Raw genomic sequence first — 27,972 nt, 5'->3', positions numbered from 1 at the left:
TTAATTTGAAATTTTAGTTAGTAGGATTTATTGTATAATTTACATGAATCAATAGTTTAACAGTTTTGTTTAATTGCAAACATATCACAATAAATAAAACACAAAAAACAACTAATCTCTCCTTCACTGAAAAAAAAATGACATCAGCATTTGATGAGTGGAGAGCACAGCAAAATTCTGAACCCAGAAAACATAAGCAGAGATTATCACTTCTTTCTTCTCACCTTTTTGTTTAAAGAACATACAGTATAATAATAAGTCATTCAAAAGTCAGGGTCAGCCGTTGAAGTCAAGAATATTGGATCAGTTGTTCAATATGTGGATCATCACAGGTGCGGTTTACCTGTAGGTTTACAGGGCGTTTCTTCATCTGCCTTATTTAATTCTGAGCCCCTTTATAGTTTTATTTCTGCAAACATCCATCCATTTTGTGAGCCCATTCATCCAACACAACTCTCCTCGTTTGATTAATATTGAGAAAACTACTCTGATTTTCTTCCTACATCCTACAGCTGTTAGATTAATTGGCAGCTCTACAATAGACCACTCTGATGGAGTGTGCCCTGTGGTGGGCTGCCAACATACCCAGCATTGGTTCCTGCATTTCAATTTAGTTCAAATTATTGTTCACTCATTACACCAATTTATAAGTAAAAATCTATACCAGGAAAGTGCTAAAACTTACAACATTCAAATGCGTAAACAAGCAGAGAAACAAATACACAATCATGGCGATATGAGTTCTAATTAATGAAAGAATTGACATATGACCAGCCGGCAACTGAGCACAGGAAAACAAATCCTCCAGTCGACAGTCTTTTGTCAAGTGTTGCTGAGATGGGCATCAGCAGTTGCAAAATGGATGGATGGGTGGATGAAGAGATTCAAGGATAACTTGATAAACTTTTTTTGGGACGCAAGGCAAAAAACATGAAGCACAAAACAACAGCTTAGGCCGACTCAGTGCTGCCACATATTTTGCACATTGATAATGCTAATTAAAATGATTTCTGCTTCAATTCGCTGTGAGAATCAATTGAAAATACTTTGAGGTATTGGTATTAGTTATACCAATAAGGATAACTATTTAAGGATGTTGCAAAATTCTTTGAGCTCATAATGGCCACCCAGCTAAACTGGACCATAACGTGTCAAAGTATTCCATCATTTTACTAATGGAAGCTGGTTATGCAATTTGCGGACACGTGTGTGCGCGCGTGTGTGTGTGTGTATGCGCATAACAACTTCTGTCTGTCACTCCTTTTTGTGTTATACTCTTTGCAAAATTTTTAAAGAAACAAACATTAAATCAAAATATAAAAGTAATTTATTCTTACTTGATATCAATTTGACACTTCCCCTTCTTTATCTCTGGTGTAATATATCATATCCATTATATAAAAAAAAAAAATAATTAAAGGAAAATCATCTCCAATTCTGAAACAACAACCATCAAAGTAGTCAATAATCTCTGCAGGCTCACACATTTATTGCATAAAATGTTTATGAGAAACAGAATTGGTGTGAACAACAGGGAGTTCTATCCAAATCAGTAATGTTAAGCAAGGCACATATAACACGTATATTTTTCACAGTGTGCCGCCTACGCTAATAAATTGGTACCCGGTTAGAAAGCCCTGCAATATTCGCCATGCTCTATGGAGGTAAATGTCTGTCCAACTGATTTCTCATTTACTTTTACTGCTACTGATGCCGCCAGGTAGCTTCTTATTAATGCTGGGATTTCTACATAAATCGAGGCCGTCAGAGTGCAGAGGAGCTTTAGAAGCTCTCCAATTTCATGCATTTGAATTTGTTATTTTATTTCGAATCTCAAAGACACCAAAAGAATGTAACTGCAGTTAAATGAAATGAAGATCACGTCATGCTGGAAACGGTGCCACTCACAAACGAGTGACCCAATCAATTGTGCTTCAGTTTGCATTTCTATTTTCCCATCTCCTGTTTTTTGCTTTTTTTTTAACCATTACTTCATTAATTCGCCATGCTTTTGTTTTTCAGCTCTGCTAGTTTGCTAGTCACGAAGTTCCACTTGAAGCCACTGTCCTCTGTGCCCTCCAGGGTCTTGTAATTGGTCGAATTGTTGGATTCCTCATGATGTCTCTCTTCTATGTCCTCTCTGCCTTCTTCAGCGTGGATTTCTTGATCATGACTTTCTTCGCCAGCCTTCATAGCAGATGCCTGCTGCCACTTCACAGCAAAGGTATCCCAGAATCCAGTGGACCTTTTTTCTACATGAGGCTCTTCCGGTTTAACTGCCAGAGGGCTGCAATGAGAGAAAAAGGTAAATTATAAGAGAATAACTTCCATGGGAGCAGCCTGTCCAGGGCTTCATCCAGCATTGTTTAGTCTTACTAACAGTGGATTTAGAAAGTATTCGGACACCGTCACTTTCAGCACACTTTATTGAGCTGTAAGTTTAATTTTAAATAGATAAATTTGCCTTTTTTTGCTAATCAATCTATACTTAATAACCCTTCATGACAGGTAAAACTGGTTTTCAGAAAGGTTTGTAAATTAATTAAAAATCAAAAACTGAAATCTCTTATTTATATAAGTATTCAGACCCTTAATTCAGTACTTTGCAAAAGCCCCTTTGCCAGCAATCCCAGCATCAAGTCTTCTTGGGTAAGTCGCTACAAGCTTTGAGCACCTGAATTTGGTCAGTTTCTCCCTTTCTTCCTGCCAGATCCCCTCAAGCTCTGTTACATTGGATGGGAAGTGTTTGTAAACTGTCATCTTCAGGTCTCTCCACAGATGTCCTGTGGGGTTTAAGGCTGGCCTCTGACTAAGCAACGCAAGGCAGGTTTTCTTCCAAGAAATTTGGCTGCATTTCTCCTTCCATCAATTCTGTCCAGATGAGCAGTGTCTGGGCTTTACCAAAACTTAGTGCTTAGACTTTGATTTTGTTTAATTAAAACAGAGAATCTTTTTCTCATGCTCCCAGAGTCAAGAGTGGCTTCTGTCTAGCCATTTTACTATAAACGCCTGATTGATGGAGTACTGGTGAGATGGTTGTCCTTCCAAAAGGTTCTCCTATCTCAGCAGAGGACTGAAGCTCTGTTAGAGTGACTATTGAGTTAACCTGGTCACCTCTTCAACAAAGGCCCTTCTTGCCCGGTCACTCAGTTTAGCTGGATGTCCAGCCCTTGGAAGCAGCCTGGTAGTTCTAAACTTCTTCCATTTCACAATCATTGAGGCCACTGTGCTCCTGGGAAAACTCCAGTCTTTGGAAATGGCTTTATCTCCTTGCCCTGATCTGTCCTTCTCCAGAATCTAATTGCAGAGATCTACAGAGAGTTCCTTGGACTTTCATGGCTCAGTTTTTGTCCTGACATGCAGTGTGAATTGTGGCACCTGATATACACAGGTAGATGTGTGACTTTCTAAACAATGACCAGTCAATTCAGTTTGCCACAGGTGGTCTTCAGTCAAGTTCTAGACACCTCTCAATGGTAATTAAAGCAATCAGGATTGTCTGACCACAATTTGGAGTACCATGGCCAATGTCAGAATACAAATAAGAGATTTCAGTCTTTGATTTTAAACAAACACGCAAGCCTTCCTGAAAACATGTTTGGGTTATTGCATGTAGATCGCAGGAACAATATGGCCACATTAAAATTACATTTATAAAACTAGGGGGCTCGCTTCGCTCGCCAACTCCGGGGCGAGTGATATTTGCTAGCCACTACGCGGCTCTGCCACTCGTGTATGGGGAAGCAGATGTACAATTTAAACAGATTGTTATTTTCATGGGAATTATTACATATGCATAATAGACCTAACTACTTTACATTACAGTGAGTAATTAACCATAGTAAAAAATAGCAAAACATAATAAATTTAAAGTAAATTATGTTTCATGTTGTGTTAGAGGTATTCATTGCGTTATACGTTTTCGTTCTGTTTGGCTTTGAAATTAACACGCAAATACTCTTTAAACTTACACTTTTACTGTAAAACTTCAGTAAAAACAATATTTGGAATTAACTTTTCTTCAAAATCGCACTGGATTTTGTTTCCGTCTTTGGAATTACATTGTGAAAATGCAATGTATAACTGCTCGTGAGTGAATATCCTTTCTTTCTCTCTAATAAATAAACCAACTTTTTCGAATGTTTGTCCCCGTGATTTGTTAATGGTCATAGCAAAAGCTATTCTAACGGGAAACTGTAAACATTTTAATACTAATGGGATATCAAGATCTCCTTTGGTGTCTAATGTTATCCGCGGAAGATGTACTACATTACCTTTCTTGTCTCCTGTTAAAATTTTACATGTCAGAATTGTTCGACTGATTTTGAATACAACTAATCTTGTCCTATTGCATAGCCCATCACTCAGATATAAATTACGCAATAACATTACGATACATTCTTCATTCAACAGTAATTCAGTCGATGTTAACAGTTGTAGATATTCTATGGGATATTGTAAGTTGATGTTTTCATCTTCCGCATGATCACCACCAACTGTTTCAGCATAGTCTGTTGATTCACATTTAACCAATTTGCTGTGTATCTGATTGATAATTTTCACATTAATTTGTTTGACTTCATCGTTTCTCGGTGCTAGGATTGCATGTGTACTAATTTCTTCTGTTGATAACCCATCGTGATGAAATTCTTCAATAAGATTTGGACATAATATGTCTTCTTTAATTGGGAAGTTAAAGAGAGGAAAACGTAAAAATTTATAAGAGCTGAGAGTGCATGAACTGTGTCTGACAAAAGCTTTCACACGAATGAGAGGTAAGAGTACAGTGGGCGTGGGCCATTAACCTGAAATGGTTGAGAGGAGGGCGGACTTGAAAAAACCTCTTGGCAATAGTCTCGTCTAATCTCAAGATTTTCTTTAATAATAGAGAGACAATAAAGTGTGTAGAAACTGAAGGGGTCTGAATACTTTTTGAATGCACTGTGTATTAATGTGAAAATGTATTAAAAGTCTTTAAAATTTTGTTTCAGAAATTTCTAAACATTTCAAAAAGCTTAAAGGGGGGTGGTCAATGTTTTTACATCATGTTAGTTTATTCCTTTTTACCTTCGATAAATGTCTGCCTGTGGGTAGTCTGTTACACGATGCATGGCAGACACAAATGGCTATGTGTCATTAGTACACATCACTGGTAGCACAATAAACCTTTTTATTTGCTTTAAATTTATGTTTCTAGGCTATCTATTTTCTCCACCATATCCATTTTGCTGGATCTTGTGCTCCTTTATCCTTCTTTTGTCTAGAGCAACAAAACAGAGAGCAAAATCCTCTTCACTGTCTTGGCTGTGTGATGAATGCAGTCTTCTGTACACTTTGATAAGGAAGGTAGCAGAGATGACACCAGAAGGGATGTTGATTCTCCTTACAAAACACATCCAGGTGTGCTTTTTTTCTTTTTCTTTTTTTTACCTTCTGTAAAATATCTAATGCAAGCCGAACTGTACAGCCTGGTGACCAACATTAAAGGAGAGATGGAGGGTGTAGGAGAATGGTGTGAAGGAGACAGAAAGAGAGTGGACAGAGGAAAGTATTTTACAGACCTGTTTAATCCAGTTTCATGGTTTTGATGCCTACACTGGCAAGAATGTGCCCTGAATTCAGTGCCAGTCCGTCACAGGGAACACTCATACATACACACTATCATAGTGGACTGATTTAGAATTGCCTATTAACCTAATACACATGAAATGTGGGAGAAAAATGGAGCATTCAGGAAAACCTCTAGGCAGACACAGAGAGAGATTGCTCAAGTTTCACCCAGTGAATGGGCCAGAATTTCACCCATACTTCCTGGAGGTATGCAATGTAGCAACGTGCTGGAGCAGAAAAGATGGCAGAGATAAACAGCATAGTTAGAGAGAAGAGAAGATGGCAACTATCCTGCGGTCAAATGGTAACAAAAAGGGGTATGTGACGATTGCGGAATTAGAAAAAGAAATCATGTCAGCTTGCTTTTGATCTGTCTTTAAATAATGCTGCACTGAGAAAGGGTGTTTCAAAATATTTCTTTATTTTAATTTCTATGACATCTCTTATAGCATGTTTTATGTGGAGCAGGGATTTCCAGTTTCACTCCTGATGTACTGTACACCTGTGTCTGCTGGTTTTTATTACAGCACTTTTACAATCAGTGCACCATTCGGACCTTGTATTAATCTCATTGTATAGTGAGCTGACATCTTTTTAATCTTTTATTCTAATAAAATTTGAAATATTGTTATTTTTGCCAAAGCGTTACATGCTTAAATTTCTCCTTGTCACTTTTAATTCAGTTTTTTCTATAGAGTTTACATCCTTTATTGCAGTGAATTCAGAAAGTATTTAGACCCTGCCACTTTTCCCACATTTTGTTATGTTGCAGCCTTGTTTCAAAATCATTTACATTCATTTTCTTCCCACATCAGGAAACACTCACTACATCAAAATGACAAAGCAAAAACAGGATTTTAGAAAATAGAATAAAATATAGAAAGTTGAAATCTCACATTCATACAAGTATTCTGACCCTTTCCTCTGTACCTTTTTTGAAGCACCTTTGGCAGCGATTCGTTTCAAGCTCTGTCAAGCTGGATGAACATCATCGGCAAACAGTTATTTTCAGTGATGCCTGATTGGGTTCAAGTCTGGGTTCTGGCTGGGAAACTCAAGGACATTGCCAGAGATGACCCTAAGAAGCCACTCCTTTGTTGTCTTTGCTTTGTTCCAGGGTCATAGTCCTGTTGGAAGGTGAACCTCTGACCCAGTCTGAGGTCCACAGCAGTTTTTTCATTGAAAATATCTCCATATTTTGCTCTGTTTCACCTTCCCTCAATCTTAACTAGTGTCCCAGTTCCTACTGCTGAAGAACAACCCCACAGCATGATGATGCCACCACCATGCTTCACCTACTATCACCATTGGAACACCTCTTTTCTCATGGCCTTTCTCCCACAATCGGGGCCATCTTAACAGCATTATAGGCCCCTGGGCAAAGCAGTGCACTGTGGCCCCTACCTACACAACCACTCACAGTAATAAAAATGTAAATAGTTGATAAAATGAAACATATATTTATTGTATTGGTACTTGGTACTTCCAACAAAATCATTGAGTAAACATTAAAAAACGTGCTGTACAGCAAAGATTAATCAACAAATCATAACATACATAGATTAGCAAGTGGCCCCTATACTTGTGGGGCACCCGGGCAACTGCCCAGCATGTCCATGCGTTAAGACGGCCCTGCCCACAATTGCTCAGTTTGGCTGGGTTACCAGCTCTCGGAAAAGTTGTGGTTGTTCCAAACTTCATCAGCTGAAGAATTATGAAACTTCAATGCTGCAGATATTTTTGTGGTCTTCCCCAGATCTGCGCCTTGACACAATCATGCCTCCAACCTCTGCTGTAAACTCCTTCAACCTCATGGCTTGGTTTTTGCTGTGATACACAAATGCTGGTCCTTGTATAGACAGGTGTGTGTGCCTTTTCTAGTCAGTTGAAATCAGTTGAATTGACCACATGTTGACTCCAAACAAGGTGTACAAACATCTCAATGATGATCAATATGAATGGGATGCATCTGAGAAATATATCAAGTGTCATAGCAAAGGATCTGAATACTTGTGTCAGTGTGAAGGTTCAGGTTTTTATATTTACTACATTTGCAAAAGCTTGTAAACTCCTATGCTTGTTTTATTATTCTGTGTTGCTTGATGTTCAGAATAAATAAAAATAAACTATTTTAGCCCAAGGCTGCAACCAGTGCCAGTTATAGGTCATTTTGCGCTCTAGGCCAAGCGTATTAGTGCACCAACCGACTGTTTGGTAGCCAACCCATGCAGCTGGGTCCCCCCCCCACTATGATCTGTACCATAGGTAAATGCCTAATTCGCCTTAATGGAGCCACTGGTCCTGGCTGCAACATGTGAAAAAAGTCAAGGGGTCTGAGTATTTTCCAAAGGCTTTGACAATACAATGTTAAATGGGGACAATTATTTCAGGGCAACATTCACTTGCCTGCTTATTTGCACGAGCAAGCAAGTGAAAATGGTGGTGACGTAACTTCTCCTCATTAGCATTCAATGCTGTTTGCACCAGCATCTCCACTGCTCACCACCAATCATCAGAATCGTAAGGTTGGGGAGCATGCACTGGTACTGCATGTAGCCATACCCACCACACAACGAAACAACTCGGGATCCTGGTTGGAAACCCCCTCAGGTAGACAAGCGGTCCAGTCCCACCCACCGGAAATGATCGTCTGTCTGCTACAGCCAGGTGTTTCATGGGTGTCCCCTTGGTCTGGGACAGCCACTCGGGTCCTCAACAATAAGGATCCTGTGAGCTGGATCACTCTCAGGGAATTGCGCCACATGGTTGTAGTGCCGTAACTGACGCTCTCTCACAATGCAGGTAATGTGCCTTATTCAGAACTCCATGAGCAACCACTCATTCGACGCAAAGTCAAACCAGAGGTACCCAAGGATTCTCTGAAGATACACAATACAGAAGGAGTCCAGTCTTCATCTCAGGTCACTGGATAGCGTCCATAACTCGCAACCATAGCAAGACAGGAAGCACCAGGACTCTAAAGACTTGGGCCTTCGTCCTTTTGTGGAGATATTGGGAGTGCTACACACCAGCGACCTCATAACTCCCCATGCCCTCTCAATCAGTCTACAGACTTCATAGGAAGAGTCACCAGAAACACAAATGTCACTACCAAGGTAAGTAAACTTCTCGACAAAGTCAACACTCTCTCCGCTGATAGACACACTGCTGATGGCTGTGCCTAAGAGGTCATTAAAGGCCTGGAAACTCTAAACTGGAAACTTTAACTTTAAACTCTAGCAAACTTAAAGAAATCAGCACAAGCAATGTGAGCATTTAAAGCTATGCCAAGTAATACAAATATTTATTATTTTCTTGAAATGTTTTGTCAGCCAGGTAACTATACAATAAGAGCAAATAAAAGTAAGAATGAGGTAACTGATTGGTTGAAATAAAAACCTGCAGCCATGGGTGCTCTCTATAACTAAACTTGAAAATGACTGATGTGGGGTGTTTTGATTTTGTAAATCATCCAAACAGGATCACTATGAAAGGGTAATAAAAATATAATAATTTATTTTAAAGGAAAGGAGGATTTTTGCTACTTGTATGATGTTTTTTGTAGTTTCAGCCTCCAAGAAGGACAAGTGTAAATAAACTTGTTGAAAGGAAATTAAAAAGAAAAGAGAGAATGAAGAGAAGATAGGAGAGGCTTACAGAAGATACAAATCTGTGTACTCACTGGTCAGCAGTGTGAGGTGAACTTTCTGACGCTAGCAACTTGTGTTCATCCTCCCGATTAAATAAGGAAGCCATGCTTTTCCAGCCCTTCGCTCCGGCTCCCTGCATCTGAGCACCAAAAAGACAAGGGTTATGAATTCTGAAGCATCCCTTTTATGAGTCAAAGGAACGACAACATTACAAATGGACTGCTGTGCCAACAAGGTATTGAAACACTAAAACAAAGTGAGCTGAAACAGCACAAAATAATGTGTTTTCCATTATTTCTCTATTTCACCCAATCCAGCTCAGAGTCACGAAAAGCTGAATGAGTCCAATAGCAGTCTCCATAAGGCAGCAGTCCATGTTAGTGCCCAACCCAAAGGCAAGACATGAATTCTTCAAAAAGACTTTGCTTGGGAATCAAATCAGATCCCAGGTGTTGTGAGGAAGCAACACGTTGTAATCTGTTTTACAAACTAACGGCGTCTCATTTTTACTTTGTTTTACTCTTGAAATTACTCTGAAGAGCCTTTCAATTGCAACTTGTCAGATAGCTCATTAGTGGCACAAGTGCGTTTTAAGACGTGCACTAATCGGTTTAATTATTTGTTTGCTTGCCAGCTAGTTAAGTGGCTGTAAAGTGCCTTTGCTATTCTGTGCTCCAGGGTCACATAATGGCAGGAGATGTGGAATCATAAAATCTTGCATTGTTACGAGGTAAACCGAAGGTAGGCTGTCATATAGGAGTTTCCTGTAAGAACCTGGTTGGTCCTCATTGATTTACAGCCATTAAATTATGTAGTTCCTCAATCCTCCCTTTCTTTATCATGTACTGTATTCTGTCTTGCTTTGTACAACATTCCATAATGTCGCTTGCTGTACAAGACTCTGTAAAATAAAGTTGGATTGATTGGAATGGTGTCTAATATAAAGGTACAGTATTTCTGCTTTTTTCTTACATTTTTTGTTCTTATCAACTACATTCAGACCTTTCCTAGCGACGATCCTTCAAATTCTAGAGTTGATTTGAACAACGGATAAGTTATTAAAATTGTGAAAAGAACTGGCTGGCATGTTGTGGACACCAAATGTTACCTTTTCAGTTTATAGCCTTTTTAAAGTTGTCTCAGGTAGCTGTATGATACCAGGCCCGTAGTATGCTGCTTGAACATTTGACCTTCACAATGTTTTCCCTGACTCTGTGCAAGGATTTCTTTGTAGAAATAAAATATTGATTGAACGCTTCTGGTGGCTCTTACCACATACCTGAATTATTTTCACTGGCGTAAATTATACATCTGTATATTTGTGATGAACTATTCATAGAAACATCACAATCTATCTCTTCTTGCTATCTCAAACTTTTTTAATAATTGTAATGCGAATTTCCCCTTGGGATTAATAAAGTTTAATCTAATCAACAGAAATCTGAAAAGAGGCATTATCAGTAACTTTAATAACGACAACAACAGTTTATTTCTGGTATAGCCCAAAATCACACGAGGAATGGTAGTCAATACTGGTACATAATGGTGCACTTCTGTCTGTTTCCTGAACCTGTTTTTATCCCAGATACAAAGAGAAACTACAGATATTTCACTGGATAATACAGGTTTTTTACTTTGTCACAGCTCTCCAGGCATGTCAGCCACCCAACCTGACACAGACAGATGCAGGAGGCACACTTATAAAGCACACATGACTTTCTTTTCTTCCCTTGTGGGAAATGTCTTCCCAAGCATAACACAGACCCAAAGCACAGCTAAACACAACACACAATTCTCTCTTCCTCTTTTCCTTTTCTCTCCTCCACTCCTCAGGTCAAGCTTTGTCTCCTTCCTCCCGACTCTGGCTCCCTGAGTAGTGACTGGTAGCTCCTTTCATAAGGCACCCCGGAAGTGCTCCAGGTGCTTGTTGTGGTGGAAGAGCTGCTCAGCAGCAGCTGTAGCACCCCCTGGTGGTGCCCCCAGATCCCAACAGGGCTATATCCAACTCCAACTCCCATAAAGCCTTGCGGGAGTCTGAGGCACCGCTGCCACCCAGGGGGGCTGCCATCTAGTGTTCCGGGGAGGTATGCTCTGTCCACACTTGCTCCCCCAGTCCTTCCAAGGAAGAGGCATCCCGGCTGGGCAAGGATCCCAGCTGTCTATGACAACTTTTTAATGTGTGATTTTGATCATCAATGTAATCACAGTTATAGTTCTTCAGTTGGTTATTAAAAGTCACAGATTATGTTTGATCTGAAATTTCTGTCCAACATGTCAGCGGTTCATTAAATATTTTCTACTGTTTGTTATTTTTGTAACAATTTACATTTACTTACTTACTGTAGCTGATGCCTTTATCCAAGGTGACTTGCAACATTTATGACACCAAGAGGGTACCGTGCATATGCATGAGGTTGTAAATGAAGAGTGTAGGAGAGTCAAAAGCAAGCAAGTTTAGTTGGGAGCGGTATACTAAAATGAATCATACTATATATGAATATTATACAAACTTACTCTTTTAAAGAAGGAATTCATTTTAATAGGCACTAACTGTATTTTTGAATCATTTGAACTTCTGTAATTCTCCAAATAGTCTTGATTTTATTGTCTATTTAATGAACCCAGCAGACAGTTTTAAAACGTAATTCCTTTCCCAGTTCCAATAAGAAAAATCAGTATTAAAGACAGCAAAGTAAGGGAGATTCCTACAGACAGATTCTCTTTTTTTTGTTCATATTTTAATTACATTAATATGATTCCATTATAATTATTTTTTAATAATTAATAAAATGTATTTTAATTTTCAGGATTTATGTTTTTAAATATTTTATTGTGTCTTACACAGTATACATGCACTATGTTTTATATAACAATTATATTTTTATAAACCTGCAGTTTAGTTGTATGTACTGTCACCAGTGCCGGATTAACCAATATGCACATGTAGCATATGCTACGGGCCCCGCAATTTCGGGGGCCCCCACATGGTGGACCCAATATTTAATAAAAAAGTGTAGCATTGAAAAACTGGTCTTTAAAAATATTATCTTTACGTTTTTAAACTGTAAATTTCTTACACAACAAAACTTTAGGGGCCCAATACATAAAATTCACATAAATATTATAAGATTCTTATTATAATCGAGAGTAAAATAATTATTTAGTCCGGTTTGAACTGTTCAGAATCTAAACTTCAGATGATGCAGACCAAAAGGGCCCCCAAATTTGAAATGTGCTACGGGCCCCCAAAGCTCTTAATCCGGCCCTGACTGTCACACACACACATTTCCGCTGTCTTGTAATGCTCCTCCTCTCCTTCCCTCTGTAGATCCAGTAACCAACATCTCACTGGCACATGACATCACTTCCAGTTCAGGAGCTCCTGGACCCGCCCCTTCTGCCTCACTGATTTCATAACTGGCACCACCACCATCTTTTTCTAGTCTAATGATAGACTCGCGTCTGGAAAGGCGTGTCTCTCAACACATGTTAAACTTGTGTTTATTATTTTGTCACATAATACACAGGGTTTGCCTAAGGATAGCCCAAACCTTTATCTTGTTCAGTACTTCCTTTACAGTATAAACAACTGTACAGCCATATACATACTGTTCAAATATCATAATTTCTGTGACATTTTCTATGCAGAATGTCAGACAAAATTATATAGTATTATTGTTATTTAATTGTTTGTATTTATGTGTATAAAGGTAGATTGTAGAAAGCGTTACAAAGGGAAAGTCTCAAAGCTGAGATCCAGACCTGGAATACAGTTTGCAGCACAAGTTCAATAAGGAAAACAGTAAAGAAATTAACACATCTGCATCTCCACAAAAGGTCCGCCTGCTTCCCTCCAACTGACCAGCATTGAACACCTCTGTTGAATCACATGACAGCTCAGCACTTAATATCCTGGTTGTGCCACCTGCCAATGCAGCAAACAACATCCCTGCTGCACCATCTGACAACACAGCGTTCCCAAACCCTGCTGATGTGCTCTCAACACTGGCTGCATGGCCAAAACTGGAGAGAAGACCACTCAGCCATTTCAACGAGTTTGTGTGCTGTTGCAAAGAATTGGAAGTGGCCTCTAGGACAGCGACTTTCAAGGGTGGGCTATGCAACGGTGCTGGACAAGTTCTGTCAGCTAGGGATGTGTCACCAAAAGAATGAGCTGCCATTACGTCATCAATAGCAGGAGCGCCTGAAAAAATGGCAACACAGTGACTGGTGCTTTTTCCAACTAGTGTGGTAGAAGGCAAACAGTCCTTTTAAAGATAGTGAGTCACCTCAAAGTAAAGAGCAGAGAATCCGCCTGTTGTGGCACTTGACACCTACACTACAATATTAACCACCTGCTACTTCTTCCTAACTGCAGTGGCATTGTGTGGTGATACTCTGCTCCCATTTCTCTTGGCATTTAATTGTGAGAGTTTTGGCTATTTTGACCATTTTATTTAATTTTGTCTGCTTCTTTGACTCTTGCTTAACTTTTAACATTGATTTTGGAATGAGATTTCTGGTGTTTTGCTTTCCAGATTTAGTTACAAGAGATTTAGTATTTTGATTTGTTTTTGCAAATTAAACTTTGTATTTTCTTACTTTTTTATCTGCATATTTATTTGCAAATGAAACTTCCCATCTGATTTTTTTATTTTTTTTTTAAATATAGTCTTAGGATGTTTTATTTCAGATTTTTTTTTTACATGTAAAGTTTGAATTTAGTTTTCCTCTTTAATTTAAAAAAATTAACCATAGTGATTAAAATTTGATGTGACCAGGTTTTGGTGGTTTTCTGTCTCAATGTCTCATGACAAAGAGGTTATTATGCCTAGGTGTTAATTTCTTATTCCTGCCTTGTTCCTGGCTCGAGCCTTTACCCTTTTTGATTTTTTTCTTTTTTCTTCTTATATACTCTGAGAAGTCAAGCAAAATGACCCCTTTTATTGGCCAACTGAACAGATAACAACATGCAAGCTTTCATTACATTTTGCCTGAAGAAGGGGTCTAAGCTGCCTTGAATGCTTGCATATTGTAGTCTGTTCAGTTAGCCAATGAAAGGGGTCATTTTGCTCCACTTCTCATTGCATCCATAATGGGTAACACAGTATAAGACCCTACTACTACTTCCTATATGCTGTAATTGATAAATATTATCAATTTTTGTAGACCTAAAAGTGATGGGGCTTTTTTAAAGAGCATTCACAAGCTACAAATATTCCGGCTGTAGTCACGGGGGGAAATGTAAAGTGCCTTTCTTATTTCTCTAACAGTAACATACAATACAGTATCAAACATCACCATAACATTACACACAAATTACAATGTAGCATAATTTACAGAAGGGCGGCACGGTGGCGCAGTGGTAGCGCTGCTGCCTCACAGTAAGGAGACCTGGGTTCGCTTCCCGGGTCCTCCCTGTGTGGAGTTTACATGTTCTCCCCGTATCTGCGTGGGTTTCCTCCCACAGTCCAAAGACATGCAGGTTAGGTGCATTGGCAATCTTAAACTGTCCCTTATGTGTGCTTGGTATGTGTGTGTGTGTGTGCCCTGTGGTGGGCTGGCTCTCTGCCCGGGTTTGTTTCCTGCCTTGCGCCCTGTGTTGGCTGGGATTGGCTCCCTGTGTTAGGATATAGCGGGTTGGATAATGGATGGATGGATAATTTACACAATAAATATGTAATACATAAGTGCATATGGACAATTTAGTAGAATCAACAGATATTTCTAAATTTCAAACTACTAATGGAGCAGGAAATGAAGAACTAAACAAATCAGAAAGCTAATCAATAAACACTGAACATGGTTTAGTGGAAGGCCATATATTAATAAGCACAATGCAGGTTGACAAGCAGACAGTATTAAAGTTGTAACATTCAACTTGGGCATGGCTGCCATTTGATGACCACAATACATTACTGTGAACCTACCACAAATTCCTCGTTGCTACCTTGGTTTTTAAGTAAATACATTTTGTAATGATTGGGATGTAGTCTGATTGGGGGGCAGATATTCATGAGCATTTGAAATGTTTCTGTTATGCATGGTGTATATTGTATCAGGGCTCCAGTTTGAGATTAAATTCAAATATTAATGAACCTTTCTTGTTTAGACAGCCTTAAAGTAGCCAGTTTATCTGGTGTTGAGGACATTATTGTCAACACAGAAATCAGACTTGAGTAGTGGTTGCAGTTTAGGCAGATAAGCACAGGGTTCAGCTAAATATCCTTCCTGAAGATAATCTGACGACCAGCACACAAACAAGGCTGAAGAAACACATACGTCCTGTGCAGAGTTTCGACACGATCAATGACAGCAGTACTTCAGCCAATCAATAATACTTAAGTCCTCAATGCTTCTAGTGCTTTTAAGATCAAAAAAGATAATGACCACAAAAAAAAACAAACATAATCATTAGGACAGAGTGGCACCAGTTTTCCAAACGTAGTCAATTTTGTTTGAAACTCATGGATCAAGAATCATAAACCTCATATTAAGGAAAAGAATATAAGTGGTTTCAAGACAAAAGAGCTGGCGGAGGACTTTAGGTGTGCCAAAGAGCCTCTGAGACCAGACACTATTTGGGGGGTGGGGGACGTGCAAGTGGTGCAGAGCTTCAAGTACCTGGGGGTCCTTATAAACACCAAACTCGATTGGTCTGACAACACAGTGGTGCTGTATAAGAAGAGCCAGAGCAGAATGCACTTGCTAAGGGGATTCGGGCCTTTTGATTTGTGCAGCAGGCTGCTGGAAATGTTCTACCAGTCCATAGTAGCCAGTGTGGTGTTCTATGCTGTAGTCTCCTGGGGAATCAACTTGAGCTCAGAAGGTGCACAATGTCTGAAGACACTGATCAAGAAAGCCTGCCCCATTATATGGTGAACTCTGGACACACTTGAAGTTGTTGTAGAAAAGAGAAGATGGTGGCAAAATTGAATACCATCATGAAAAATGCCCTCCATCCCCTCTTGGAGAACTTTTAGCCACAGGCTCAATCCACCACGGTATGCTAATAAGCACCTCTGGGGGTCTTTTCTGCCCCCTTCTATCCAGCAATTCAATGCTTCCACCTAATATACTCTTTCATTTTTATTTATTTATATTTACTGATTCATCGATTGGCTGTATTATCTGTCCTGTCAGTCTGTATTCTTGTTTTTTATGTTTTTGCTGCTGCAGGCATCTGAATTTCCCCATGGGATTAATGAAGTTTATCTAACCTAACATATTCTAATCTAAATTGCTGAAGTTCTGAGAAACTTCACTTCTCAACAGACATATAGTAACAGCCAGGCATGCCTGAAAGAAAACACACAATGGATATTCTGAGGGGACTTCAAGTCTCTGCTCTGATTATTACACTGTGAATTTAGGCATAATGGAACAAAATTACTTTTTTGATTTTAGTAATCTTCTGTTGGCTTTCTAATTAGAAAGTCCAGCTATCTGGATAGAACAAAACTGCAAACCGCTACAGCACCAATAAGATGTCTATAATTTATTGAAATTACTGCATCACAGTAGAATGATTTATAGAATTTAAGATGAATGTGGTAAACTGCCTAAATTTCACATATTTTTGTCCAGTTTAAAAATATCTATTTACCCTGACAAACAAGTTAGCAATTCCCATAATAATTTTTAATATATATATATATATATATTTTTACATGACATTACCTTCTCAAATCCACTTAATCCAGTTAGTCATGGGGGCCTAAACCAATCCTGGCAGTATCAACAGAAAGCAGGGTCCAGTTTTGGGCAGATGCCAGTGTATCAGAAGGTCTATTCAGCCACACCAATGCCCCATTTTAGAAATTGCCAGTTAACGTAATACACATATTTCTAAAACGTTGGAGGAAAAATTAAATACTCAGAAAAAAATCTATCCTGACACGCCAAGAACACTGAAGCTCAACAAAGATAACCAATGGGTATAGGACTGGTGGGGTGGCAGGACCCACCACTCTGCCACTTCCAAGTATTCTTAATTTTTTATTCCATTATTTATGTTATTAATTCATTTAGTTATTTAATTTTTTTTGTATTTTGAAATTCTGTAAGTTATAATAAAGAAAAAAATGATTGATGTTTTGTCAATTTGCTTGTCTCTTATTTAAATGTATGTGCAGTTTCTCCATTTCTACTTTATCTTGAAGGCACAAATGGTTAAAATTTAAAACATGTCTCACAATGTGATCCTTGATAAGTTTCTTCATAAAGTGTTACTTCCTTTAACTTTAGAAAAATGAATGTACTTACTGTGCAACAGGAGCAATGGATTCCAGGCAGCACATTACTTTACTATCACCTGATTGTGGGCTTTTGTGTATCAAAATTGTGAGGCATAGATGTACTGTAGTTGTACAGGTAATTCTAGACTAATGCAAAAAGACCCTAAATTAGAGACATAAAAATTAAAGTGTGACCAGTCTCTCTGTTTCAGAGGCACGCGCTTTATTTCAGAACTTGTAAGTACAGTAAAAGGAAGTTAGCGAAGAAAATTTCAAGATGATAAAATGGTGCCACCTACTGTCAGCTTTTGATATAACAACCTCACTGTGGTAAGGACGCTGTAGCTCGGTGCGAAATAATAAGCATCTACACCAGTGGTCTCAAAGTCCAATCCTGGAGGGCCTCGGTGGCTGCAACTTTTCATTCTAACCCTTTTCTTAATTAGTGACCTGTTTTTGATGCGAATTAACTTCTTTTGTATTCATTTTAATTGACTTGCTCTCGAAGGCTCAGACCCTTTAATTGTTTCTTTTTCCTTAATTAACAGCCAAATGATAATGAGATACAAAATGTGCCAAAACAGGACCAGCAAACTGTGTCCATCATACAACATCTGAAAATAAAGAAAGAATAAGGTCTCAGGAATGTTGATCTGCTCAGGTCCCCAAAACATTTTAACAGGGCTCATAGAAAAGTGAAAATCAACAATTTCTGAAATGTCTGCTATTGCACCACGAGAGTAGCAAGAAGCCATGAAATTAAAGAATGAGTTTAATTAACAACAAGACTTGGCACCTAATTAAGCAACTGGTTGGAGTGAAATTGGTTGGAGTTTGAGGCCCTGACTTAGTTGGTCTTCTGTTGTCTCCCTCACTTTACATTTCATTTCTGTTTGGGTGCCATTTAAGGAAAGAAATGAAGCAATTCAGAGGAACGTGAAGAAATTCAGGAGAACATATCTTCAAAAAGAAAGTCAATTAAAATGAATTCTCAAGAAGTTGATTAGCAGCCAAAACAGGTCACTAATTAAGAAAAGAGTTAGAATGAAAACCTGCAACCATTGTGGCCCTCCAGGACTAGAGTTTGAGACCACTGTTCTACACTTACTTTACAATCATCATTTCTGAATTCTTCTTTCCCTCTCATATTCCCCAAAACATGTATGTTAGGTTAACTGATGCGTCCAAGTGAGCTCCCGTGTGTGTGTGAGTGTGAATGTGTGCAGGACTCAACTGGCCAGGACTATTTGCTGCCTTAGTCACAGTGTTACTAGGATAGGCTTCAGCCTCCTCCAGCCCTAAATTGGACATTATGACTCATGTTATGTTTCAATACAAGGACATGGGCCTGACATGATACATTTGCATTTAGCATTAACAGACAGGCACAAGTAAATACTGTCATTTCAGAAAATGCTTTCTTTAATTTTATGGTGCCTAGAGACAAAAGACAATCAAAGCAAAAGCCCAAATCGTCTTCATATTAACACAAAGCAGCAAGGGCACTGATGTGCAGACATTTCCTATGCGCCTATTTTACATCATAAGCAACTGGTCTGCAAGAAAAGTTCATGATAAATGGTTTAGACAGGTTACTGCTGGAAGTTTACTGAAGGTAAATTTCACATAAATGTTACAAAACTCTTTCTGCTGAGAACTGTAAACACATGCAGTGCATCAGTGTGGCTGAAAACAGCACTGTAAGGAATTGTGAAAGTCTCACCAGTGTGGCAGGGCAATCTACAGTATAAAAGAGTTGGAGATGTGATGTGCCAAAACTCAGGAATACTTTTACCAATACAGTGTAACAAAGGTGCTATATAAACGCCTGACCCGTCACAGATGGACACGGGAGGCACATATAAAATAAAAAGACTTTTATTGTTCTTCACCTGTGGAGTAAGTCTTCCCTGTAAACCCCATAGGCACAACACAGTCCCCAGTGTACAAACACACAAAGTAAGCACACCACACTCCTTTCTTCCAGCACCACCACTCCTCCTCCATCTGACTCTGGTCACCGAGTGGTGGTTGCTGGCCCCTTTTATAGCCCACCCGGAAGCGCTCCAGGTGCTTGATCACCTGATTCCGGTTGCACTTATGGGTGAGGCTGAAGATTCGTCCAACCAGGCTCAGAGCCCCATGCAGCTGCCCCCTGGCAGCCACTCCAAATCCCAAAAGAGCTGTTGAGAACTCCATCCCCCATGGAGCCCTGCGGTAAGCTGAGGTACCACCGTCAGCCAGGGAGGCTGCCACCAAGCGTCCCGGGGGAGGTATTGAGCAGCCCATGGCTGCTCCCCCGGAACATATGTTGAAGGGGCATACAGACACGCCGGACTAACATTACAGAACATTTAAGAGATACGTTTAAAACCCCACTTTTTTAATTTGTCTTTTTATTATCTGTTTTAATAGAACATAATACGAGGTATTGCATACTTAAAAGATGTGCACTTGTCACTAACTACTATTTATCTCTGCTTTCTTTTTTGTTTTCATTTTTCTTGCTTCACTGCCACTTGGACAAAGCTTTTCATGTTGGGAAAGATATGGACAGCTACAACTATGACTGTGTCTCCATCAAGTCCTCCAGGATGGTGCATTGCAACAATAATAAATAACATTTTCACAATTATGGACTGCAGAATGACCAGGGGGCTGGGCGGCCTTTTGGCCATGGAATCCCTGCGGTTTATCTTCACCAACTTCTTGTCACCTGGAGCTTTGTTTTCCTGTCCCTGTCATTTGACCATAGCATACGTTATTAATCTGGACTGTGACTTTAGCTACTATAACTCTAGACTTAGAAAATGCTTAAAGTTTAAAGCAATTTAAGTTATGCTTATTTTTGTGATTAATTAATTAATTAACAAGCAGCAGCACCCAGCGTTGAAGGAGGTAAATAATTTTAAGGTCCGGTCCTTTTGTTTGATAGTCTGGCTTCACTTTGTTCTGGTGTTTCTTTTGCTCTGAGCCACTAGGTGGCACTGTACTTGAAAGTCATTGCAGTAAAAAGGAGAAAAAAAATCCCCCAAATGTACTCCCAGGGACAAAATTTTGGCTTCCAAAATAGTTTAGTTTTGTGTGTAAAAGTTTGTTGAGATTGGAGCAAGGGTGTGGAATTTCATAAAGAACAAACACACACACACACATTGATCTTTACATAGAAGACTAACCGTCCCCCACAGCTTCACCCGCGTATTAGTGAAATAGGACAGCGAGGAGGGCCCTGCCTAGCTCCCCACTCCTGACGTCATGCTTCCCCCTACCCTCGGCCAGCAGTCTCTGTCTGGGATTACCTAAAATATATCGCTCTTGCAAGTGAACTACAACCCCAATTCCAATGAAGTTGGGACGTTGTGTAAAACATAAATAAAAACAGAATACAATGATTTGCAAATCCTTTTCAACCTATATTCAATTGAATACACTACAAAGACAAGATATTGAATGTTCAAACTGATTAACTTTATTGTTGTTTTGCAAATCTTCACTCATTTTGAATCTGATGCCTGCATCAGCCCTTACTGAATTTAATTTTGACTGCTTGCTCACTGTGTGAGCCCGAGTTAATTATTTATCCTACCTGTGTCACAACTGCAGAAATAGTAGATATTTACAATTTACTTATATTTATACTCTTAATAACCCTTTGAAACTAATAAAAAATAAGTATACTGTCTAATTTTGAACTTGTCTGTCCAAATCAAATTTGCAGAAAACAGAAGCCCATTGATAAAATGGCACCTCAGGGCCATCTTAATGCATAGGCACAATGGGCACTGGCCGGGAGCCCCAGGAGCGTAGGGGCCCACGATGTTTCTGATGCCTATATCTGTTTCTGTTTTTCTATCAAAACAAGAGCCCAGTGCAATGCTTTGCCTGGGAGGCCTATGATGCTGGTAAGATGGTTCCTGATTCCTCATTCAGGTCTGGTTCCGTCTTGCATCCAGTGGTGCTGGGATTGGTGTCTACCTCCCATGATCCTGCCTTAGATGAAGTAGGTTGGAGAATGCTGATGCATATTATGTTATGTCAATTAACACTCTGAATGTGCCATCATACAGCCCAATAAATTAACACTGAAATCAATATGTGTAGAGTGTGTACAAATTGTGAGGTGTTTCATTGCATAGCTTTGAATCTTATAATGTGTTTTATTTTAACTATATTTTTAATGTGTATAGCATTCTGAGTTTGTCAATGAGAAATATATAAAAATAAATTGAATTTAGATGAATTATTTTATGCTTGAGTGTATATCCTTTTGGATGAAATTGTCAAGTGAGTAACTTTAACGTAACTGCTGTAGTCTTTTTTTCATTGCATACGTCATTACCTTACAATGTTCATCCTTCTCTGGTAGCTGATTTCTCCTAAATGGGGATGCGGATGTAAGCACACATTTTTAAAAGTTTAGAAATCCTTAATGCAACAGTTAAACAGCAAATAAATATGAATTACAGTATATTTAGTTTTGCATGTATTTTTAGACCCTGTACTTATAGTGCAATAACAACTTTATCGCAGTCAAGACTGTCAGACTTTACAAATATTATAAGGGAAAGGTGAGGAAGCCATTAAATCTGGAGATGCACAACTGACAGCAAACAGGATAAGCTTACTTTCTTGGCCAACTGGGACATCGTACTTGAGCCATCCTCAGCCTGAGATGGGGTTACAGCGGTCTGCTCCTCTTCCTAAAAAAACAAACAAACAAATTCATAAATCAATAAGCAAGCCATCTGTAATTCTGTTGGATGTTAATTTAAGGTTTCACCATGGCAAAGTTTAAATTACACTACATTGCTAATCTTTTTCATTATCCTCCTTTAACTCATTATCATCACTATGCTTGCCAATCTGAAAACACTACATGGGCTGCAACATCCCTTTTCACGCTTCACTTGCTCAAAGACGTCCTCCTTCTCTGACAGAAATTGGCTATCCCTGGAATAAAGACAACGGCTTACCATGGCAGGATAAGGGCAAATGGATTTCTTTAGACCTAAATTGAATTGGTGACCTGCATGGAGTGTTAATCCAGATACTGAAAATTCTCAAAAGTATTAATTCATTTGATCAGGCAGAACTTTTCCACTAAAATAATAAACCATGTACTATACATGGAAGTAAGTAGTATAAGGAGACAGTGGTTAGCACTGCTGCCTCACCACTCCAGCAAACCAGTATGGTTGCTGTCTCTGTGAGGTTTACGTGATTTTGTTTCCAAGTTTGGATTGGTTTTCCCTCACATCACAAATTCATGTAGGTTATAGCAACCGGTGAGTCAAAACTGGCCAAGTTTCAATGAGCAAATGTCTCATACCTGTATAATGTTAGTTCCAGACTTGTGCACTGTGCTGCTGATATTTGGTCTTCCCTATGATCCTTCATTGGATTGTGTAGGTTGAGAAAATGCATACACAGATGGATGAGAAGTAGATATGTTACAAAAGGAAAAGTAACAGAACCACCTCTTCTCACACAGGGTCATTGTTATGTGGAAAACAATTACAGGGCATGCATAGTAAAGGAATATGTTGACTAATTTCTTCTTAATCCTTAATTTTTATTTGTAGTAACAATATTCATTCTTGCATGTATTATAACTTGCTTTGTAATATGATGTGGTCTGCAGGGGTCACAAGAGCTGCCCAAACCTGATACAGACAGACATGACGTACAAGTTCCAAACACAACACATGTTTAGTTCTGTGGGAAACGCTTCCTTTTCATTCCCACAGCAGCACAGTACAATACAATACAAATCAACACAGCACTTGTTTGCCTTCTTCTCAGCTTTCTCTCTCAGACATCTTCACTGCTCCTCAGGCAAACTTTGTCTCTCTTCCTCCCAACTCCGGCTCCCTGAGCAGTGGCAGCTGGCTCCTTGTAAGATGCACTCCACGTGGCCCATTAGCATGTTCTGGACGACTACCAGGTGTGGCGGAAGCCTGACATAATAGGGTTCTGCAGCTTCCGCAGCTCCCCCGTCGGCACGCGCAGGGCTGCAGTGAATTCCAAATCCCAGTGTGCCCTGCAGGAATCAATGGTGCTACAGCAACCCAGGGTGGCTGCCTTCTAGCATTATGGGGGAGATAATGACCTGAACATGCTCTCTCCCCCGATCCATCCATCTACCTGGGATCCCAGGGCCCCTTCCATCCATGGCAATACCTTGGATAAAGGGATCTGATAAATAAATAAGAGATAGATAGATAGATAGATAGATAGATAGATAGATAGATAGATAGATAGATAGATAGATAGATAGATAGATAGATAGATAGATAGATAGATAGATAGATAGATAGATAGATAGATAGATCAGGTGCCCCAGGAAGAAGTTTAATGCTGCCTTTTGAGGTCATTTGAGTCTAGAGATGGGAGAAGAGTTTGTGGCAAATGTTCAAACATTGAGAGGAGGAGAGAATAGGACTGAGAGAAGGAAAGAGAGAGAGAGACAGGGAAAAGGAAGGAGACGCAGGCAAGTGGGCGAGCAATTCCACTACACACATTCTGGCAGCCATTTTTAGTCTGGTAACTGCCTTTGGGAAAATGGAACCTGTCAAGCTTGCTAAGAAAGGTTGTACTATTGGCAACATCTGTCATGTACCACCTGTCAGTGTTATGAAAGTAATGTCTTGAACTTCTAAGGCCATTCTAGCCTGTGTAATAGACACAGGATAGGTTCCAGTCCATTGACTGGCCAGGAGGCCAGAGGAAGAAAAAATCAGGAAGAAAGGAAGGATGTTCACTGTCAGACAACTCCTTACACTGGCATCCCCTGCTGGGACAGATTCAGGTTCCTTCCCCGGCCTGGAAACCGATACTATGGCAGAGTTTGTCAATTTGCTCCCTGGATACGCTAGATGGCAGCATCCCTGTGTTAGGATTCCCATGCAGACACCTGCAGGGCATGCTGGGACCTGTGGTCCTATGGGGCAGCCCTGATGGGTTCTGTGGGGGACGCCAGGAGGAGCTGCCAGGATTCATAATCCCTATTTTCGGGGACTTCTGTTTGACCTGGAAGTGCTTTCAGTGGGCTATGCCCCTAGCACCGGAAATACTCCTGGGTCATAGATAAAAAAAAAAGCTGCTCAGCCTCATCCAGGTGAGTTGTGGTTGGGCGTGGATGACTAACAGAGCTCACCTGGGTGGAGTCGAGGAGAGGAAAGAAAGAAAGAAAGAAAGAAAGAAAGAAAGAAAGAAAGAAAGAAAGAAAGAAAGAAAGAAAGAAAGAAAGAAAGAAAGCCATTATTACAAGTAAGCCTTTGTAAGATTATAATTGTATTATGCCTTGCATTTGTACCTGGGACTTGTGTCTGTGGTTTGGGCTACTGCAATGCCCCCTACTGGCTAAAACTAATATTATTGTTATTGTTATTCCATCCATCCATCCATCCATCCATCCATCCATCCATTATCCAACTCAATATATCCCAACACAGGGTTACGGGGTTCTGCTGGAGCCACTATTTTTATTAATCTTAATATGTATTTCTTTAATGTCATCACAGCTTTATTGTGTGATTCTTTTTTCCCCAGGTATTGTCATTTTAGATTCTGTTTTCATGGCTGTGGTCATATTGTTTTGGGAAATGTCTGCCATTTACCAATTAAATGTTGCCCACTGAAGTAGTAAATAGAAACTGTTACTCTGAGATTTATTGTTGCAAGGTAGAGGAAACCAGGAGATTGAAAGCAATGTAAAAAGCCAGGCAAAAAACATAGCCAGGGGATAAACAAGAAGTTTAAAGACCAGATCAGTCAAACAAAATCACATAAGATAAAAAAAAACAGAATCAAAGTAAAAAAATGACAGAGTCTTAGTAATATCTTGGATTTTTTTCCATTAACAATCACTGATGCAGAGTTTGTTTTTAGAAAACATCCATCCTGACAAGCTGCTGTCTGACACCTTTTTAAATAAGGGGAGGGGGGCGTCCAATGAAACGACGTTGTATTTATCATGTGACCAGAAATAGGCATAACAACAACTTTTAACATCATGGCTGCAGCCATCCAAAGAATGTTCCAGAACCATCCAAAAACAGGAGACAATGACGTCACCAGATAAGCAACAAAACAAATTAATAGACACAAATAAGCATGCACCTGTTCCAAAAAATGAAACAATGTTAAACAATTCTGAATGTCAAAAATGCAAATTTATCACAGCCATCACTATGCATGTCATTACTGCACACCTTATAAAAGATGGCAGCACCTGTCTCTCGACGTCCAAGCTTTGGACAAACATAACAACATTTCTTGTGGTGTTGTTAGGTCTATATACAATATCAACCTTCCATTTTAAACAAATTATTGAATGAAGACAGTCTTTAATAACAGCAAATACTGAAACAAATGCCCATGCCCATGACCAAATCATTGAAATGGACAACTGTCGAAGAAACCCATTCCAACACATTCTAGCAATATATCAGCTCAACTCTCAAAATTCTTGGTTATTTTTAAATGTAAAGATTAATTGCAAGATAGTGTTATTGTGAGCATGGCTTTAAATAATTGTGCACCAAATTATCCCTCCACTCAACTTCACGCATATTCTCCTTCCTGCTGTCTGTGCTCATCTAATTTGAGTAACTGGGAAATATACTATAGGAGAGTGTGTTCATTCTCCTTCAAAATTATATTATTCCACAAAAATAGATCATTACATGTTTTGGGTAAATAAACAGATTCCTCTTGGAAGTCTGTAATAATCTGTAGATAGATAGATAGATAGATAGATAGATAGATAGATAGATAGATAGATAGATAGATAGATAGATAGATAGATAGATAGATAGATAGATAGATATTTTATACATAAAATGAAATGAGCACATTCTTAGTGAACTGCAAGCATTATTAAGAATTATGTAGAATAAAAGAATAAATTGGATTTTGGAATGATAAGCTTCAAAATTCTCTGCTAATTTTGACTGTGTAATTCTTAACAAGATGAATAAAGAATATTTTTGGAAATAGAATCATATTACTCACTAACTTACAAATAAATGCATTTACTAGATAACTTTCGGCCTGACACATGACTATTTGCTGCCATTTTAACAGTACTGCGGTTTAGAAGAGATGCAGTTTCTTACCGGTGCAGTTGTTTCTTCTTCCTCCTCCTCTTCTTGGTCTGTGAATGTTTTCAGCACTTTGCTCTTGTATATTTTCCAGACAGAGGAATTCATTTTGTTCCTGTGCAATTAGCAGTTCTACAGCACCATCAACTATTCTTTTATTTATTTTGTACTTTCTTTTAGTTTGTTTTTGTCCAGATAAATTTTAAAAGTCAAAATGAGTTTGTGAAAATCTCCAAGAATGAAAAGTTGCTGTGTTAAATCCTCTTTGCTTTGAAGTTTGAGATATTCATTTTTTTTTATTTACCCTAATTAAGGAGATTGACGAAGCTGGAGGGGGGGGACTGTTGTGTTACCAGAGCCACAGCCGTGTGTCAGGTCAGCCCAGCATCTGTTCACGTACCTGCACTTTGCAGCAAGTCCATGTGATTGGCTACCTGAAATCCAGATCGTGTTTCACCATAAAAATTTAACCATCACTTTTCAGGCTTGGTGTCTATTGTTAGTCTGCCAAGCGAACTCATCTGGCAACTTAATCTGCAGGTGAGATCAACAGTTACCAAGGATCCTAGGGTAGTCCACCTTTTTTCAGGATCTTAAGTAAAATTGTAACCTATTTCTTCCTGTCTGTTGTGGCTCTCCAACAATATTTATGCCACAATACAGATGTATCAAGTTAAATGGAGTCTTGCAAATTCAAAACAGCATTAGGAATTCATCATCCATTGTGAATGAAAATGTAAATGTCATCTATGATAAAAAAAATTGAATTCCTAAAATTTCGTACATTGAACATCAGGTTTGAGTTAAGCACCCCCCAAAACATCCTGCTAATGATTTCCATTGATTTCAGTGGACATGTTAAATATCTTCAGTATAAAAAATATTAGAAATGTTGATATCCTGGGGTATCATGTATTTATAGAAAATAATGATTTCACAATTTTTTAATTTTCTTTATACCAGTGTAAGAAATAAGCAATAGTAGTGATGTTAATAAAGTCCCTTCACATACCAGTGTGGGTAAATAGCCAACAGGGAATGGCTTGGAGTGACCTCTAAGTCTATTGAATAGGAGATGGCACGTATAGAAAGAAACCAGTCACTAGGAGGAAGGCACTGAAGACGACAGACTTACTAAGTGACTATGGAAGAAAGGTAGAGGCCTGGCTGACTCTAAATTTACTCTAATTGCAGATGGCAGTACACGGCACCCACATGATGTGGATTCAGCTCTGTGTCCTGTGATGGGGAACACCGTAGGGGAACAACACCTATAATGACTGACCGTGGGGATCAATGACACAGAAAAACCTCTGTTGGGTGGGCTACAGGGCATTTTGGGACGTTTCTAGCTCTACAATGATTTGCAGG

The 27,972-nt window shown here is 39.1% G+C and overlaps 1 protein-coding gene and 1 long non-coding RNA gene across 2 annotated transcripts; one reads left to right on the top strand and one right to left on the bottom strand.

Annotated features, from left to right (window-relative positions):
- Nucleotides 1-40: 40 nt before the first annotated feature.
- Nucleotides 41-27,072, bottom strand: LOC114664362 (uncharacterized protein C1orf232). Its single transcript, XM_028818448.2, has 4 exons — nucleotides 26,617-27,072; nucleotides 22,123-22,197; nucleotides 9,293-9,399; nucleotides 41-2,287 (listed from the first exon to the last, which is right to left on the bottom strand). Exons 1-4 carry the CDS (start codon nucleotides 26,707-26,709, stop codon nucleotides 1,996-1,998), a joined length of 567 nt encoding a protein of 188 aa, XP_028674281.1. The 5' UTR covers nucleotides 26,710-27,072; the 3' UTR covers nucleotides 41-1,995.
- LOC127525896 (uncharacterized) lies at nucleotides 2,127-12,818 on the top strand. Its single transcript, XR_007933510.1, has 3 exons — nucleotides 2,127-2,224; nucleotides 5,265-5,400; nucleotides 12,589-12,818. It is a non-coding gene; the product is annotated as an uncharacterized LOC127525896 (long non-coding RNA).
- Nucleotides 27,073-27,972: the final 900 nt, after the last annotated feature.

The sequence above is a fragment of the Erpetoichthys calabaricus genome, chromosome 14, assembly GCF_900747795.2.
Source record: "Erpetoichthys calabaricus chromosome 14, fErpCal1.3, whole genome shotgun sequence".
Taxonomy (NCBI): domain Eukaryota; kingdom Metazoa; phylum Chordata; class Cladistia; order Polypteriformes; family Polypteridae; genus Erpetoichthys; species Erpetoichthys calabaricus.
The sequence above is the reverse complement of the archived record's forward strand: the minus strand, read 5'-3'. Positions and strand labels throughout refer to the sequence as shown.